We start from the raw sequence: 19,781 nt of genomic DNA on the forward strand, positions 1-19,781 counted from the left end.
TGAAAAGAGGCAACCTGTTGGTTTCTGTGTTTCAGATTGTCCGAAGATACATCAAGGACTGGCTTGAAAGGAAGAAGCCTCCATTTGGCGCTATCAGCAGCTGCGTGCTCCTGATGATCATCTACACAACGTTCTGTGATACTTTCGCCAATCCAAATATTGACCTTGATAAATTTAGCTTGATTATAATAGTGTTCATAAGTAAGTTCAGCCTTAAAGCATATCTTTTATCTGTGTTTCAGGTGTATAATGAGCTATATATACTAGAAATGGTGGCACTGCAGGGATGCTGGCATGCGGCTAGAGCTTGTACTTTTAATGCCTCTAGTAAATCAGATCAACAGCCTTCTTAGGGACTGGATGCTTTTAGGGGATTGAGTAAGCATTTAGAGAGGGATAAACCCTGCTGTTTATGTGTGCTTGGGATTGTTCAGTGGTACTTCCTTTGTCAAGGGGTATAGTACTACTTTCCAAGTATTTGCAACCCTTCTGTTTCGGCTTCTTTGTTATTAAACAGCCATAAATGCACAGATGTTGCATTCCAGTCAGAAAGGAAATATTTGGGTTTGAGCTGTTACTCAAAAGCACTGTTATAACTTTTAAATCGTTCTTCCGTACCATATTATGGTTGGACCAGATGATCCTTGAGGTCCCTTCCAACCTGGTATTCTATGGATATATATATGATTATAAACGTAGAAATTACTTGGGAGTTTGCATGTGTTGATATATTTCTGTGGAAAAATGCATTTCTTGCAGAGCTTGTTTTAGAAGCACTCTAGTCATCCAGCCTTGAATAACGTGCACATGAGAATAGACTGCTGGTATCCTTGCCATCAGTTAAAAATATACTTGCAGATCACTACCTCCCAGAGAAAAGCAGGGGTATACAGGCACTGTCTCCTCTCCCAGTAGGGAATTCCCATCTTGCTTCAGACTGTCCAGAGACAGGAGTTTCAATTTGCTTGGGGGAGAGGTAACTACAGTATAAATCACATCTCATACACTCAAAAGCTGTCGGATTTCACAGAATCAATGTGTCACCTACCTTGAAGTGTGTGTATATGCACGTTTCTGTCTAATAAAAATAATGTACCTTCTATAACTGACCTCTGCTCAAGCAGCAAATTTGTCCCTGCCCTTTGTGGATCAGTTCTTATTCTATCCTAATTGTGGCAGTGTTTTGGATTCTGAAACACTATACGTGTGTAAAATACTACATGGATTTGTAAATGGTACTGTATAAATACTTTATGCTGAAAGCAAAGCAGAAGGAAGCCGTGCTAAGGAGGTTTTTTCAAAATGAAGAAAATACGTGTTTGCATAGGCACCTGAGAAGGGCCACATCCCGAGTACACTTAAATCAGTGCAGAGTTGTCAGCAAAAAAAGAGGGATATGGATATTTTCAACTCCAACTGAACATGCAGAGGAACTCAGAATGAAATCATTTTATGTTACTGTACTGACTGCTACTTTGGAAAAAAATACTCTTTTTTAGTTAAAAAGGCATGTTCTGCCTTGAACAGTTGGTGTAGAGTGGTTGCTTCCACCGCCTTTCTAGTCCATCCTTTTGTTTCTCTGCAAGACAACTCTGCATTTGTGTCATGAGTAATTACATATACCACTTGCAGTGCAATACACTGAAAATCATTCTATATACATTTTCATTCCTAGTGTGCATAACTGGAATTTCTTAGTAAGAATATTAACATAAGCATTGAAACTGCTTGGAACATATTAGACATTTGGGTTTTTTTCTCAAATATTTGTAAAACAGAGAAAACAGGAAAGTTGTGAACATGGATTAGCACGAAGAGTTTGAGATAAAACTGCATTTATGATTCTGCTGATTAATGTTTTTATGTAATTTTTATGTTCATATTCTAGCCACAGCAAAATATACACAAGGGGTAATTGGTAGCAACACATGCTTATTGCTTTACAGAATTATACATATTAAGGGATTTTTTTTTCCTATGCATCTTAAATTAATGTACTTAGTTGCAGAAAAATTGTAATTCATGAACAATGGATTGCTTCATGGAGGAAGAAGTAAGTGCATGCTGAGGTGACATTTATACATGCTAGGAAATGTATGTAAGAGAACAGAAAATGTCACTGGTAATAGCTAATATCCCTGCCATGTTTCCCAGTTGTAAACTGGGGTCAAAATCAAATGTATTGTCTTAGCCTGCACTACCCTGTGGGACACATTAGCCTTATTGCATTCACAAGTTTTGCAAGGAAGAGGGAGAGGCTGCACCCCAGATGGGCTGTAAGCAAAAGCCCTTCTCCCATAACCTGCAAGCACCCTGGAAAGGTCTGCGTGGGTCACGGGGTTTCTCCTCCAGCTCTGTGGGGAGTTCCTGTGCTCTGGCATGATGCTCTGTGTCTGCAGTCCCAGCAGCTACCCAAGTGTGGGCTCTGTGCATCCCACAATGCCTGCAGGTGTCGGGAGAGCTGGCAGAAAGGAGAGCTCCCCTCAGGATGCTCAAAAACGATCCACTCTTAAAGCTGACTGAGCTTGAATGAAAGCTGCTTTGTCTGATGTACACTGGCCAGTTCAGGAATTAGCCTTTGTCTCAGAATGAAAACATCTGTGATGATCTTCTCTTTGTTTTTTTGTGATCATTCATTGGGAGAGTAATATACCCAGTGTGTGAGAATAGTTATTATGGTCAGATCATGCTTACACACTGTACTTTCTCCTGTTAAACGGAAAGGGGCTAAATTTAAATACTTGAGCATCAGAGCATGTGTCAACTCAATAAGCAAAACTAGTGCAAACAGATGTGCAGCATGCAGTAGCAAACTTCGCTGCTATTCATTGTGTCAAGAAGTATTTGAATCAGAAGAGTTAGCTCAGGAAGAACTTGTGTGGCCCCGATATTAGCTAGCTTCCTCAGATGTAATGATATGTATTGTTCTTCCAGACAGTATTTAAAGGTTGTCTGTTATTGAATTTCTTTGGCCTTGGTTCGGTCTAGCTTTATGACCTGTTGTATGGGGGCAAAAGGCATGTATGCAGCAATTGAAGAGATTTAAGTGATCTTTACTTCTGCAATCTAAGTCTAATTTTAGTGTGTTTCTCTTTCAGTATTTTCCATTCAGATGAGCTTCATGTTTTTGACTTTCATCTTCTCTACAAGGTAACTGAATGTGCTGAATCAGAACCTTTTGAGTATTTGTTTTGTGTGATATCTTTGGTTTGGGTGATACAGTTTATGCAAATGTGTAAGAGCAGGTTTCTGAATAGGGGTGACCTCATTTTGGTATTTCATATTGTCCTTACTGCATTTTCTCTGTTGGAGTTTCATAGGCTAAGAGAGCAGGACCTGAATTCTGTCCTTTCTTGTGTGTTAATTACAGAGTTGTTAAATCTCAATCAATCACTGCTATACCTCATCCACTGAAAAAAATGGATTTGCACAGATGTCACTGAAGGTATAATTTGCCCTGCAGACATGCTGATGACATATGAGAGAGAGAACTCAGTTTGACTTTATACATCTCAAGATACATTTGCTGGGCTGGCAATTCACTCTTCTCTGTATATGTCAGATTTGTTATGTTTATATGGTGATTCTTATTAAGACAGTTGTCCTGAACTAATGTTTGGTAGAGCTATTTTTTTTTAATTTTAAGGAAGAACAGTTGTACATTCACTTCTCAAAAAATAGTACCATGAGAATGGTGTTAGCCAATGGCTAATAAATAGATCACTTGAGCTGGTCAGATCATCCACCACTGTCCTCTCACTTAGGCTTACTGGAGTATTTTTGTTAGCAGCACTGCTGAATGAGAAGTGCTGCGATACAGCAGACTCCAGAGGTGTGCTTTATATAAATTGTACAATATCCATAATGGAGAATCACAAAGAAGGGTGCAGTGTCTTAAAGCTACTTGTGTTCTTTTTAGTGCCACAAGAAAATTTCTCTGTGACAAGATCATACTCTGACCTTAGAAGGCATTTTAAAATAACTTTTGGACTGCTAGACCTAACCTGGGGGAAGATGATATGTCCTAACTGTGAAACCTAAAATGCCATAAGTAGTAACCCAACTCAGTCTGGCAAATACTTAGACTCTCATAAAATGATCCCTAATTTGGACCAAAGGGTAAGCTATTGGCCAGTCACATACCTCTCTCTCTATGTAATTTTTACACCCTTCCTGGCCTTACTCCCAGTGTGTAAACCCTTAGATGCAGTTTTTCTCTGAAGTAGAAGATAACTACTAAGGAGTGCTCATAGTGTAGACTCAATATACGATTCAATTAAGCATTTTGTTAACATTACATACTAGGAAAATAAATTGTACGTCATTCTGTTTTGTTATAGAGGCAAGCTGGCCACTACTCTGATACAGCACATTTAAGAAATAACCTTGGCTGCAATAAAGTTGTGTCCTACATACCATGTGCTCAGAATTCCTCTCCTTCACGTGGCAGCATATTCATTAGAGAGTTTACCACAACTGAGAAACAATCTGCTTAAAAAAAAATAATCAAACGCTACTGTTCATTTGTGTTTAGAATTATTTCTGTCACTAGGCCTGATCAAAGTGAAGTGAACGTGCATATGGATCCTCAAAGTAATATATTTGATTGATGATGTTTTAAGAAGGTTTTTGCTATCAGAGGTTATTAAAACTCTTTCTTTTCTAGGAATAACTCTAGTTTCACACCAGCAGACACAGTGGCTATCATTTTCTGTTCCACACACAAATCCCTCACCTTGGGTAAGTCAGGAGATAAGCTTTTGAGCAAAACAACAGTAACACTCATACATTGCTGTGTTGAAAAATGATGTTGTTGGTTGCTGGCTTTTCTGCTTAAATGAGTTCGGTTTTAGTGTGACAAGTAATGCTACCAGTATGATACGAAACGTAAGATAATATTCTTGCACAGATAAAATAAATGCTTATTACAGGGCAGACAACATGGTCTTCTCAGCTGAGATTTTAGCAGTTATACAGTAAGACCACCTTGTTTATGGAAAGCTGGACTTTTCTTTCTGGGTTTCTGTAGTTTTGTTGGGGGTTTTTTTGGGGGCAGAGGGGTTGGGTTTCTTGGTTTTTCTTTGTTTTTTCCCCTGTTCTGTTGCCTAGTCCAATATTGATAAAATTTCAGGTTTGTTACTGGAAAAATTTGAAGGGCTCACAGTAAAATCTTACATCCAAAGGCTGGGATGTACAAGTGAAAATGAAAACATGTAGTGTATTCAGAAACCACAACTAGGCAATACTGTCTTTTGCTTAACATGAGCAAAACGTCTGTATTTATGTCTGCAGATATTCTGGATAGTTTTATTTATTAGAATTCATTTATCAAGAGATCAAGATACTTGTCACTTATGACTCTTTGGTGATAAGAAGATGTTCTGATGGAAATTCACAAAATACTGCTAAATCAGTTATGCTTACAGCCACCTGCTACTGCCTTATCCATTATGTTCAGTCAGTGAAATGACAAGAAAATTTTCTTATTGGTTTTCAAAATATGAAAATGTGTTTGATAAAGTGTATGTGACTGATACAAGCCTTTTCAAGACTGTATCCATCAAACAGAGTTATTTGTTAGTGTCAATAACAAAGGTAAGAACTCAGCCTGAAACAGGGGAAGAACAAGTCGGGACTTAGGTGAGGTGTTTTCCAAGTCAGTTTGATATAGCAGAACTCATCTCAGGATTCTTTGCTTCAGCCAGGCCTGTGCTACAGAACTGTTAGCAAGTGGCCTTGAAAGTCTGTGGGAAGTGAAAGGAGTTCCTGGAAGACAAGAAGAAGACAAACATAATGCTTGTTTTTCACAATGGAGGCAAGGAGGGGACGAGGAATTATATTTTGTAGAAAACTACTGAAACAAATAATTAAATTGTTTTAACCTGATTTCCTTTCACACAAGGTCCTGTGGGTTGCAGATAAGTAGCAAAAGTTGTATTGCTTGAAAGCATTAGGGCTTTTGACATTTGCATGACGTTTTGGGCTCCACAATTCGAAAACTACGTGGACCAACTGGAAAGAGATCAGAGGAGAGTGCCATGAATGATTGTAGATCTCAACAATGTGACCCCAGAGAAAGGTTGAAACAGTGGTGATTGTCAAGAGAAGATAGCTGAAATACAGTAGCGATTTTCAAATGCATGAAGGGTTGATGCAAAGAAGGCAAAAAGTAATTCTTTCACAGTGGACTTTGAAAAGGGAAGGACCTTGTTATAATGATGATGATTTAAACTAAGAATCAGGGAAACCCATCTAATGTAAAACAGTTTAGCTTTGGAATATGTTGCCTATTGATGACTTTAATCTTCTACCATTGTAGGTAAGTCTCAGACAGGAATTAGCTAGTTGATCCTGCCTTGGAGCAGAACACAGACAGAATGACATTAGGTCTTTTTCAGCCAGATGTTCTATGAAGCTGAAGCTTCAACTAATAAATGAGCCTGTATTTAGGAGGACAGTTACACTTTTATTTATAGAAGGAAACATTGCACATAAGTCATAGCAAACTACTGTACTTGCTATTTGTAGCTGTGTATAAACTTAGTACACAACCGTGATACAACAGAAAAGAAGCTGGTTGTACTTGACAACACAAATATGTAAGTCTTCCCTGCCCAGTGAAAACAGTTATATACGCTCTGTTGAATACTTCTGCAGCTTGCTGTGACACTAAGATAAGCACAAAGCCCTTTTTTAATATTTAAGTCCTAGAGGGGCTTGCCATCACCCAGAAGAAAATGAGGACTCTGTTTCTTTTACTCACTCTACCAAACATTGTCATGTAGCCTTTCTTGACCTGCACCCTATACAGCTGAGTTGGTTCACCTTTCTTCTGCTAGTATACTCTCCTTTTAATATTTTATTTCCTCCTTTAGAAGAACCTAGTTTGAGGTCCCTAGCTTGCTTGACTTTCTGGCTCACATTTTTCCCAATTCCAAGTTACTGCTCTCATTAGCACAGCCCAGTGAGTCAGGCTTTCTATTTTGCATATTCGTTTGCCCAAGCACACCAACAAAAACAATTTAGCCACCTTGACTTCAAGGACTCCTACAGCTTCTCCCCAACCGTACATACTTTTGCCCTCCTAATACAGCTGTCTCATGGATAAGTGAGAAAGTTGAAATGAAATGGGTAGATGGTGGAATGCGGTATTGTGTGACTGTTTCTCAGCTACAGATTGTTCTGTATGTCAGCTTCAGGGCAGACTGCTTTATTTTATCCTTGAAGAGCTGGTGTCTCATAGAAAGCAAGTTTATCTCCTAGGAAGCTAGTCCCAAGATGTAATTTGTACTTGGGCTTTGCACTTTTGCACTACTTTTCCTTACTGCTCAGGACCTGTGCTGAGATCACTGGGTTGTTGGGACCTTTGCTCTCTTTGCTGTATTCCATCTCTGGGGCTAAGCTTTGTCAAGGTTTCTTTGAGACTCCCAGGCTCGTCTTGCATGGGGTCAGCAGCAGCATGTCCTGAATTGAGCACCATCCCTGATGGGGAAATGCTCTTAATGGCAGTGCCTGGGAGCCCATCTTTGGTAAGCCTTAGGGCCCTGCTGCTCTTGTGTGCACCCCCTACAGTGTGTGCACTATATAGGTGTGCCTGCTGTGTATCAGTTCCAAGCTGGCTGCTTTGAAACTGCTGGTATTTTATTCTTTTTGGTATTAGTACCAGGTCCAGATAAAATCGAGCTGATAAACACACATTTCTATGGAAATAGGGAGCTGTAGTGCAGTGAGGCATGCCCCTGGGCTGATGATATAAACATGTTAACCAGAGCAGCTAGCATTTATTCCTTCACTGAAGGTGGAAGCAGAGTAGGTCTAATTTGTTTTTTAAGGATCAGACATTTCTGAATGACAGCTAAATCTATCCACAGCACAGTCTTGTCTACCCTGATCTTAGCAGAAACAGGAATAGACATAGGCATTTTGGCCATCTTTTGTTGTTCTGTCATATTTCTATTCATCCATATAAACATATATCCATATTTATCTACTATATAAACCATGCAATGAGAAATCTTCCATTCGCTTGTGGCAGAGAGAGCTTTTCCCTCTCCCTCTGCCATTACAATGCCTGAAAGCAAGGGTCTGGTTTCACATCTGTTGTGGAGCTCTGCTTTATTTGTCTTCAAGATTCCAGTGGTAGTGTATGAATGACCCCCCAACACTTGTTCTTTCGCTTTGAAACTGATTTCTCTCAGCTTGGCAGGTGAAACTCCAAATAGGTATGTCTGGCCCATTCCCTGGGGAGCTTAGAATGGCACCGACTAAAGTGGGAGAAGAGCTGACAGCTTTAAAGCTTCAGAAGTGGTAATAGGAGAGGCATGAGAAGACTTTTGTAAGTCACTTTCTCCCACACCATATTATGAAACCAACTAATTCCCATGCAGTGCATGCTCATGAGGCCAACTGCCACTTCCACTGTTGAATCCATGAATAAGTGCTTGCTCTGCACGGAGATGAGTGCTGTTCCCATATGCTGGGTTTTATTTTGTAGACAGAACAGTTGACGCACTTTTTGTCTCCAAGATTAGAGTGCAGGATATGTTTGTGTAAGGACAAATTACACAGGGTAGGTGCCTTTGTGTTCCTTAGTTAGGAACACAAGCTGATATTTCTGCATAGAAGTGGGTGCTTCGGCAGGTTTTTTTAATACAATACATCACATATGCAGAAAAACTAATGTTTATTTGTGTTTCAGTCAATGAGTAAAACAGGATATAATAGTCCTTACAAGAACTGAAGATAAATATAGTATTCACAATGCCCTCTGGCATATTCACCCACACTTTGTTCTCTTGCTCTCCTTCTCCCTACTCACATATATGCACAGTACATGTGAGCACACACATATGCGGACATTTGATGCATGGCTTTTATTAGTGCATTTGCCATTGATTGATTAGTACTTAGTATTAGTACTTCTTCTATTGATTGATTGCAGATGAAGTGACTATTTGACCTTTAATTATGAGCCTTGCTATTGAAAATGACATTGAGCTATGGCTTCACATAATCCATCTGGAAAGCCCGACATGATGCCATTCCCTGGAGTTCATTCAGCGAGAAGAGAAGAGGCCTCAAGGAAGTGCAAAGCTATCAGTGTGGTTCATCTAAAGAAATACTGCAGTTGTTGCTTGCACTTACACAAAAGTTGCAGCCAAGTACGGAACATTATTTTATTTTTTGCAGAGAGAATCACTAGGTAGAAGTTACAATTCCAGAAGTAAAATGCAGGATTGTAAAAAAAAAATTCCCACTTTAATTCTTTGTGTTTACTATGTAAAATTATTTTACCAGCAGAAAATGGAGTACTGCTCCCTAATTTGGCTACCACAAGTGTAAACGTTAGTACTGTAGGTATGGTGAACAGCAGATTGGTAAAAAAAAAAGGAAACAAAACAAAAATAACTGCATCTTATAATAAAACCAGGGTATTGTTTATAATGCACAGTGCATTTTTCCTCATTTGGATTTATCAATGTAGCAGTTCTTTCACCATTGAATTCTTAAAGTAATGCAGTCGAAGTTTCTAAGCTAAAAAAATACTTTCAAGAAAGAATAGAATTAATTTTGCAAATAAAAGGCAAAGTACTAATTTTATTTTGTAATGTTTTAATTTCATTCATATTTATCTTTTAAATACTCAGCTTCTTACTGCACTAGTCGGGAACTGGTAGTCTGTACTTGAACAATTCTTAAAAGCCTGCTGAAATGCACAAGCACATTCACAGACATCTCAATTGTCTGTGAGCGGATCGTCTAGGCTATGGATTAATCAGCCCATGCCTTCCCCCGAGTTCCCCAGCTGCACAATGTGACAGAGTGCATCGTGCTCACATATAGCTCCAATCTGCTCACAGCTATCTATAGTTTACTCATGTTCTCTACAGATATCCCCTTACAAGATTTTTCAGAGATAAATAATATATTTGTACAGCCTAAACCACTGCTGTTTAATATTAGCTGGGGTTTTGCTTCATCTGTTTTCCTACACAGAAACTCTATGAAATGCCTTACTAATCCAGTGCAGGCTCTTACTGTGTGGTGATAATCACCTTTGTCCTTTAGTCAGAAAAATGCCAAGATGTTCTAACTTATGTTAAGGAAGATAATTTTAATTTTTAAAAAGGAAGCATCTCTTAATAATTCTATAATAGAAAGTAAGATGGTAAAATCAGGTGCATTGCCCTAGGTGACTGTTCAGGCTATACTAATCCTGGCTGATTGCTTTCTCAAAGTTTTCAATAGCAAGACTTTTGATACTGTCTCTTTCACTTTTGAAATTTTCCTATGAGTGTCAAACAGGAGACATTACTCCTGGCATCATGTCTTGGTGTTATTAGTCCTTGAATTTGCGTATTTTCTTACCCGTTACAGACTTCAATTCTCATTTCTTCCCTGTGTGTCTGATAGTGCGATGTGAAAATGATCTGGCTACTCCTTTAACTAGAATTGGTAGGGCAGAAGGGAAGCTGATGGGAGGAACATGCTTGAAAGTACAAGTGTCTTGTGGAGGCTGTGTCTGGGTTAGTATGTACCCCTCGCTACTGTCAAAGAGTTATACACTCTCTCCCCTTCCGGCTTCTGAAATCCACTGCTAGAACCTTCAGTGAGTTTTGATACGGTATTTCTTTGGGCCAAAATGAAAAGTTTTTCTCATATTTTCAGTCTTTGCCCAGCATTTATTTGGAAGGAGCAAATGGGCTTTTTCCTCAGCTCTGTGATTCCCCTTCTCTTAGTCGTGTCCCTGTCTCTGGAAAACAAGAACAGAGGGATTTGTGTTCCATTAGATGACAGCAGGGAGAGCAGAATCACCTGGACCTACTGCACTTCTTTCATGCTAACATCTTTTTTTGTAGCCCAACTTGAGGGCAGATGGATTGCCTTTTCTAGCTTAGCAGTCCTCTAGAACCAGTGTTTGGCTCCTACCGAACAATATTATCAGTCAGGTTATTACCACGTAATCGGCATGTCTGCTTTCCCAGTAGACCCCAAAGAATGTGTGGGAAATACTGCTATTGCCAGCACAGCTGCCGTATCAGAATATTAGCTAAATGAAATATAGACTGAAGATTTCTATCATTAGGAATAATATGAATGTTTGCACAGACATTTCTCTAATACTGAGGTCACCACTCACTTGAAGGGGCTATCTCCGCAAGAAGTCAAACTGACAGCTTTGAATAGGCTGTGGTCGCTGGGATGTCTCTGCCAGAGCATCTCTCTTATTTTCCCTTGCTTCTTATATATGTGGCTGGGCCACATGTGTATCTTTTTCAGACCAGAGCATCCCTAGGGGATATACTTTCAGGAAGGAAATATGCTGCAGACCAATCTGAAAGTAGCAAATGGCATAGTCCAGTGAGTTATAGTAGCTTTTGGACACGGAGTTTTTATAACCACAAGATTCACCATATAGCATGTCTAATCTACTGCAGTTTACTCAATTTTGACCTCCCTGTGATTCCAAAAGGGGAAATACTAGCATAAATTAGGGAATCTCCTTTCCTTTCTGACCTGAAACATATGTTTCTTTGATTAGAGTTAGAATGTGGCAAGAAATTCTGTACCAGCTCCCAGGGCTTCCTTTTCATCTGTATAGGTTTTTTATTAATATTTAGAAAGTTTGCCTCCAGCAGTACTAAAATGTGCATCAGAGGACAACAGTTGTTTACTGTGTTTGAACTGAAGAATCTCACCCAGGAGATCTCATTCACTTGAAGTTTACATCTCTCAATCTTGACTTGCAGAAAGAGATCGATGAATAACAATTGTCATTTCAGAGTTGCACCTCTCCAATTATTTATTTGGCTGTGTGTCTTCCCAGATGTACATGTAATTGGATCAGACACTAAAAACCAGATTGCAGGTTTTTAATGACAGCAAGCTCATACCTCTTTATAATAAAGAAAAAGATAAACAAACACACATATCCATCTGTAAAATTATAATGACACAAGAGCTCTCCCTTCCCACTGAAAACAGTTAAGGTTAATTTATCTACTTTAAGAAACGACATTATATTCAGCAGACAGCTGACAGGTTACCCTTGAGAAGATCCACGTTTGGACATGACTCAAGATTTATTTTTTTTACCTCAAGCTGGCAGAGGCTACAAGTGTCACCCATACTAAAGCTGGCGAGTATTGAAGATGATGTTGAGTCTCTGTGAGAGAGTTGCATCTACATTTGCTGCTCTCAGTGCACCTTCTGGCAGCCAGTCGGAGCTCCTGAGTCGAGACACTTCTAAAACAGTGGGTGCAAAGATGTGAAAAATCAACAGCAGCAGCAGCAAAAGTTAGAAATCCCCTACTGCAGGATAGCCTTAGGAATCTGGATGAGAAATCCTCCTCTGAAAGCTGCCATGACCACTGGCAAACGCATAACCCTCATCCATAGAGTTCTAGAGTAGAAAATAGTATCCCTCAGTATTTCTAGGTAGTGAGTTGTTTTCTCAAAATACCTTCCCAAATGACTGGAGCACTAAGGTCTGGCTTCATATATTCTCTTGGCCACTGAAATCAGATAAAGACAGTTAAAAGAAGAATTATGCTACTGTTCCTAAAATATTTTTTTTCTTTAAGAAAATAAGTGGTTTCTTGTTTCACCATTTATAATGAATTTGTGTGTCATATTTTCCTTTGAAACAAGGTGTCAGGAGGAAAAAGGGTTTACAAAAATCTATTGAAAGATAGTATGAGTTTGGAGCATAATCCTTTCCTTCTTGTGTTTACAAATATAATAAGAACAACTATAAAACATGTTTATAATGATATTTTATTAATATATGTAAATAAAATCCACATTTAATGCTGAGAAATCTTAGCCTCAGCTATGTGTGGCATGGGCAGTAATGTTCCAAGAAATAATCAAATTAATCAAATCTCAGCTTTATGGTTTTAGGACATTGGTCAATCTCTTTGTCCAGAATTCCTTTCATTAGTAGGTCTAACCTGTTAAGCCTTCAAAAAGTGTTGGCTGCAAGAATTATAGAAAGAGAATGAGTGTTTAAATTCTGTTCATTTGAACTTCATAGCTTAGATACTGCTAGTGAATTACAAGGAAGAATTTACCCTGTGCCTGGTATGTTATGTGTATGAAGAGTCAACTGACGTCTGAGCAATAAAAAAAAAACATTGACATGTGAGGATCATCTTACAACTTTGCTATGCCCACTTTGTGGTGCCAAATTAAAGATAAGTCACACATAAAATAGGACATATGGTGGTTCAATTCATTCTTGAATTCCCTGTTACCTAATTGCTACTGCCAGATCGTCAGACAGGTGGAGGTGTTTTGGAGTCTAAGGCACTAGTCTTCAGTTGTTGGTGTTAAATGTTTCATCTTTAGCAGCTGGTAAGATTGCCTGTGTTGTTCATTAAACATCACTTCCAATCTAAATGCACCCGTTGAAAACCCAGAAATAGACAAACTGTACTTTTTACTTAAAACTTTGATAGTATCAAGATGTGCTGTGTCCTACTAACTGCACTTAAATTACTGATTTCTGTGATGAATATAGTGAGCCAGTTATCTAAGAATGAGTAAAAGCATTCAAATCATATTAGGTTTTCTTCTTTTTTCTTTCCTTTTTTTTTTTTAATTCTTGTTAGAGTTATGGCAAAAGAAGTATCTTATTTCTCATTCATTTCTCTTCCTTCTTCTCCTTCTTTACTTAAATATTAGACCAGTCCAGTCCCTTACAACATAGCGTGGGGCTCAGCAAAATTCTTGCATCCTAGCATAATTATATGGCCAATATGTGACCATATCACTCTGATTCAGTACAAAGCTGTCGCAATAATTCTAGTCCTCCAGAAGAGGACTAGACATTATGTAGGACTAGATATTAATGTAATGCAAGGGCTTGTTGAATATTCTGATAAATCATCGTTCTTTTCCAAGGAGAGGGGTGAAGGTAAGAATTACTTAAAAGATTAGGATCCATGCAGAGCTCCAAACTGAACTAGGATAGTGCTCTATTTTTCAGTTTTCTCCTCCAGCTCTTCCAGAATCCCTAACATCTCACCAGTCCCTTGTAAAGCCTTCACCTCAGGTATGTGGGTTTTACCAGTTTGTGAGCCTGTTTGTTGCTTTCCATTACGCTTATCACTGACCTGACATATGAAAACATAGTGAAAAACATTGTCTTTTTTTCCCTTAAAATATCTTAAGCATAAGTCTTCATACACCATGTATGTGGACAAAAAGGCAAGGGGAATGTGGTCTCAACTGTTACGAACATTGCAGATCCTTCCCAACCAGAGACCAAGCATCATATCACCTGGAGACAGTTGTGGTTGTGCTGATGGATGATCTCTTTATACCTACTGGCAAAAGTCAGATTTCCATGGTAACACTAGGGTTTGTCACCAAGGTGTGATGGAACCAAAAATGCCACAGACCATTGTACTTTTGTAAATCATTGTCTAGCCACTGAAAATGGAATCTTACCATGACACTGTTACTTCCTTCTGGACAAGGAGTAGAAAAGGTTGTCTATTACTTCTCTCAGCCTTCATTCCTTAGCAGAGCACAAAATGACTATAAGGTCTAGGTTATTTTGGCTGGGACTAAGGGCAAAAGAAATCTGAATTATAGCTGGAGTGGGGCTGGAAAAGGACTACTAAATTTTCCCCTAAGGAGTTTTCTACCTGGAGAGGAGCTTGGCTCTTGTTTTAGTAGCTCAGCTTCAAGTATTCTGTTGTCCCCCCCAACAAAAGGTGATTTCATATTACATCAGAAGGTGCTTTCTTCAGCTGAAATAGAAATACTCAGTAGCAAGCAAATATTTGTGTTGTAAGATACCATTTGGCTATTCTCATTTCTGAAAAAAATTGGTCCTGAAGGAAAAGCATTTAACTTGAGTTCAGTACATGCTTTGGAGAGGGCATGGATACAGGAAAAAGAATCCTTAACCAGTTAATTTGTCAAAAGCATCTTCTCCTATTGTGATCTCAATATCTCTTGACAGTCTGAACAAGGGCAAGAAACATCTATCCCTGACTAGTCTTCACTGAGGATAGGCGTAGTATATACACTTTTATCTCCTCAAAACTAACCATAGCAATGTGATTTGCCTGGGAAGAAACAGGGAACCCTTAAGAATGTTTTCAAACAAGAGATTAGCAGCATCTTGTCATTCTAGTAGCTACCTGTATGAACAACCTTTTTCTAATCCTCTAAACTGGATTTTGCTCAGATCTTGCACCCTTTCCCACCATGCAGTCACTCAGCTGCATGCAATACTGTTCTGAAACTTGGTGGTGAAATTTCAGGCGCTCATTTGGCACTGCCTTTGCAGGGATAAGCACAGAAAAAAACCCACTCTGCAAACTTAGGAGCAGTTTAATGTAATATATGCTCCTCTTTACAGGTCTTCTTTCAACTGAAAAAAAAAAGAAATAGCTATTTGACCTACTAATGTTCTCCTCACATCAACCCCTGAGAGGATCCTTCAGAAAGAGAGTAGTGTGGAGAGTGTCAGAGAAGCTACCATCGTACACTTGATTCAACTTTGTATATTGCACTTGAAAATGATGGCAGCTGAGAGTTCTGAAATGTATAGATAAGTAGAAGGGAGAACTGAAAATCCAGAGGCTAAGGCTTTTCACTGCTTCTTTGTGAGGGTTGTTCGGCATTCTGAATCCTTGATGCCTGGTTGTTCCATAGCCCTAGTGATGACCTCTTTGTTTTGCCCCAAACCTCTTTTCCTAAGAAGAAATAAATGCTGCAGTGTTTTGTGATTTGGAATGTGTTTCAGTAATGAAAGCAATAAAGTTTTAGGATAATTTGTTTGTTATGAAGACATTGAAGGGGAAAAGCCTATACAGTGAAGTACGTAAGTAGAGCATCTAGCAATAATTCTGCTTTGGGTGTGAGAGATAATGGCCTGTGTTTCAGTGGTAATAAAAATGTTCTATTAAGTTCTCTGAACCCATCGCAATATGATAGAAAACAGCAAATGATGAAACAGTGCTTTAAGGGGAGCTTACACATTCAGCAAGCATAAAATAAACATATTAAAATAGAAAAAAAACACCCTGATTTTCAGTACTTATTGTTTTATCACTTCCGTCATGGGTATAGGATAAAAGAAAACTCTTACTTGCTTGTTAGAAGAAGAAAGCTCCTACTTGAAGTTCTTACTTGGCAGATGTCAGTTGAAAGCTCTGCTATGGAATGTGCTGCAATGTCAAAATCTGTTGGGTAATTTTAGACAAATGTGTCATGTGTGACATGGAAATATGGCATGCTGTACATTAGTGATTTCCCAAGTGTTTGGATCAGGTAGTAATGTGCTGAGAAAGTGCTCTTTATCTCTCCACACTGTGTACTTGTATAGCAGTGGGGAAAGGCTTTTGGTAGAAATTACTTCAGTCAGAAAAAGAATCCATTTACAATATGTGCCTTCTAACATCTTTCAGACAATGCATTGTATTAAAGAGGCATTTTTTGATTAATGTTTTATAAACATTTTTCAGCATGACAGCTTAAAGTCCCTGTAAAATTGTAAATGCGTGCATAGTGCTCACTTCCATAAAGTCAAATGCCATCTCATAAAGTCTAGTTGGATCCTGTCAGTGACAGTGACACAGAATCAGTACCTTGGAGCATTAAAATTAATTTGCTTCATTTATATTACTGCGGTGATAGCTAGATGAAAAGAGTCCTATATTTAAATTCTCTTAAAAATACCTTCACATCTTTTAGGATTTTTTATTATTATTATTTTACAGTTAACTAAATGTAGTGAAGTGCAGCATAGTATTTACATGTGCCTTTTAAGAAGGCGACTACAAAATGTGAAAGTAGCAGAGGGAAAAGGGGAGGATATGGGAGATGACTCTGGGTGCAAGGCTGGAGGAAGGATAGCTTTGAGTTGTGCAGGCTGCTACAGAAAGAGTGGCCTTTGACCAGGGCTGATAAAACACAGCCTTGGAGCCAAACTGGAATACCCTGGAGCAATGGGGAGCAAACCGGACTTTCTTATACCGGACTGTAACATCAGTCTTCTCGCTCTTCCTTGTTGTTGAAGGTCACGATAGACGGCTTTTCTCTTGGTAGCTCTTCCTCAGGTTTGCAAAATTCCTACATGAAATGGGCTGAGTGAGGACACAAACAGGGAGAAAAATTAAATGTACTCCATACCATACGGCCTAAATCACTTCTCTCAGTTACATTGGGACTGTGATTTTAGTGCCCACTGCGCTTAGTAGAACCAAGTGATTTTAGGGGAAGTACCCAAAATTTACACTGCTGCAAGTGAGCAGAATCAAAGGTCTTGGGAAGCAAAACCAAGCAGGCGAGAAGCATGGAAGTGGGGAAGAAAAAAGGAGGAAGAGAGAAAATACAAACAGGAAAAGAGCCCCTGAATACCAGAGCCAAAAAGCAAGGAGGAAGATGGGAACACAGGGGAGCTAGCACTGGTAGGAGAAATACAGACATACAAAGGAGAAGAGAGAAATTCAGGGTAGAAAGCTGACAATAGTAATGATTCTGTTTATAAAGGCGTATTTGTGGGATGAACTCAGTGCTCCCTTCCTTCTGCTACAGCTCTCTGTAGTCCTAGTCAGATGAGATGCTGTTTCCTCACCCAGCTGGGTACCATATTTCCTCTTTCTTTGGAAGAGGATGGGATACAACCCTGACTCGCACCTGTCACAGTGGTCAGCTCTCATCCAGGACTTGGATGCACATTCATGTAGTAAGGCTATTTAAAAGACTTTGGCAACTCAACAGTTCGTTACACCCCTACTTGGAGCAAAGCTGTCCGAACCACAGAGGAGCTTTTTGTCATTCAGTGATCATGAGAGATAGTGAGTGTGGGTCTTTGGCAGAGGATTTGAACCAAGCTGCTGAAAGCCTGAAAATTCATAAACCACAGCAACATAAATGGGGTTTTGTGGCATAAGCCTTCGACCATGACAGCAACTTAACACTTAACAAAAAAGATTGTCTGTAGACTGATAATGCCAGTGTTCTTCCTCCAGTGTCAAGATGAAGACCCACAAACGTCAGGCCAATTACCCTGAAGTGAATATAAGCATGATTAATGGCTCTGTGAAAACAAAACGAAAAGCCCTTACAGGAATTATTTTTTATGTGTATGAATGCAGCCTCTCTCCAGGTGACAGATAAATACCCTAGTAATATGGGGGGGGGAAGGGTGGAGAATGGGGTGTAGGAGCTGCTGTGTACTTTGAGGAAACTTAAGACTAAGGTAGTGGTCTGGAGTTTAATATATGTGATTTGTAGCTGTGCAAAAAGAATGAGGAAAACAAGAGTGGACAATCAGAAATAAAAATAACCATAGCCATTTTGCGTTTTCATTCCTTGCTATCTAATTGAAAGATTTAAATTCATCTCACTTTATTAGTTTTGTTATAGCCACACCTGTTCGTGACATTACTGGTTTACTCAGTGCTTCTGTTACGGCTTCTCTTAGTGCATAATCTCATCTTGAAAATGCTTTACAGGCTAAGATTCAGTATACAGCATCAGCCCAGGCATTATAATGTTGCTTTTTTTCCTCTGACTAGAATTGGGTTTTCACTTTTTTTGGTTTTGGTTTCTATGTATAAACAATATGTAGTTTGTTTGTGGCTTCGTTTTTGGTTTTAGGGTTTTTTTTTTTGTGTGAGAGAGGGAAAAATAACTATTAAAATGTTTATCCTAATTAGGAATTTGCATGAGTTTTGTGTATTTGGAAAACAATAGCAGTCATACTGAGGCTTGCAGTTACTGTGCATTGCTACAAAAAAGTTTAGACATAATTCTAAAAAATACGTAAAACCCATGCTGTTTTGTTTAGCTTTGTGTTAATATTATGACACAAGCATTTGTGACTGTAGTCTCTGGATCTCTGTCATGAAATATTTTCTCAGACAGCTGCATACTGGCAAAGTTGGAATTATAAAAAGGCAACAGGGCTTGTTATTTCCAATGAAATAATGCCTAACTGCAAAAATTATTATTATTTCTTCTTTTCACCAATTAGTTTTTCCTGGTAAATAACAGGAACTTTAATTGCACATTAGTAGCTTACAGGAACCTATTGTTGTGACATGTATTTAAACAAGCTGTGAATTAAGAATCTCTTTCCACCCAGTGATCTAATTATACTGTCACACTAATTATAGTATTTTGTATTTATATTTGACAACTTTAATTTTCTTTTCCTAGTTTACTGAAATAGCTTTTCTCTAGAGAATTTACCTTTTAGGCTCAATTTTCTCATCTTTCAGAAAATATACAGTAATTTAAAGCATGTCTCAGTCACTTTGGATCCATTCTGTTCACGTCTCTGCTGGTAGTTTTCTGTGTGATCTTAGGCTAGTCATTTTAGGGTTCTCTGATTCTCTGTAGGAGTCCTGTTCAGCTTACTAGTGGTTTTGGATCTATGGATGAAATTGCACTACCAAAACCTAGGTACTGTCTTACGAACATAAATATGGCATGTTCATAGGTTGGGACTCTAGTTTATTCTTCTGTCAGAGAACAGAAAAGGACGCACAAGGGTCAATTTGTTGTCTGGGAACAGGCAATAAAACCCTTATCTGTTTACAAAAACAGTATGATGGGCATTTGAAGTAAATTACACTCCTTAATATAATTCAAATGCTCATTTAATTTCTATCCACATACTATTTCCAAGCCCCAGAAATCAGTATTAATAACAAGCAACCCTTTTCTGTGATAGGTCCATGCTGTTCTTTTGAAGGTAATTACAGTATTCAAATTATGCACACAAGCCTTTATTTATTTGATTTACTCTTTCC

General features: G+C 38.7%; 1 protein-coding gene across 1 annotated transcript in view; it reads left to right on the forward strand.

Moving 5' to 3' along the window:
- The window catches only part of LOC104412652 (sodium/bile acid cotransporter 7), a gene marked incomplete at its 5' end in the record, with an annotated part of 45,010 nt that overhangs the window by 18,682 nt on the left and 6,547 nt on the right, over positions 1 to 19,781 (forward strand). The window contains 3 exons of the mRNA XM_010023426.1: positions 36 to 201; positions 3,099 to 3,150; positions 4,667 to 4,740. Of these exons, the coding sequence (XP_010021728.1) occupies positions 36 to 201; positions 3,099 to 3,150; positions 4,667 to 4,740 (292 nt within the window). The remainder of the gene's footprint in view (positions 1 to 35; positions 202 to 3,098; positions 3,151 to 4,666; positions 4,741 to 19,781) is intronic.

Source organism: Nestor notabilis, unplaced genomic scaffold (assembly GCF_000696875.1).
Source record: "Nestor notabilis isolate BGI_N333 unplaced genomic scaffold, ASM69687v1 scaffold35081, whole genome shotgun sequence".
Lineage (NCBI taxonomy): Eukaryota > Metazoa > Chordata > Aves > Psittaciformes > Psittacidae > Nestor > Nestor notabilis.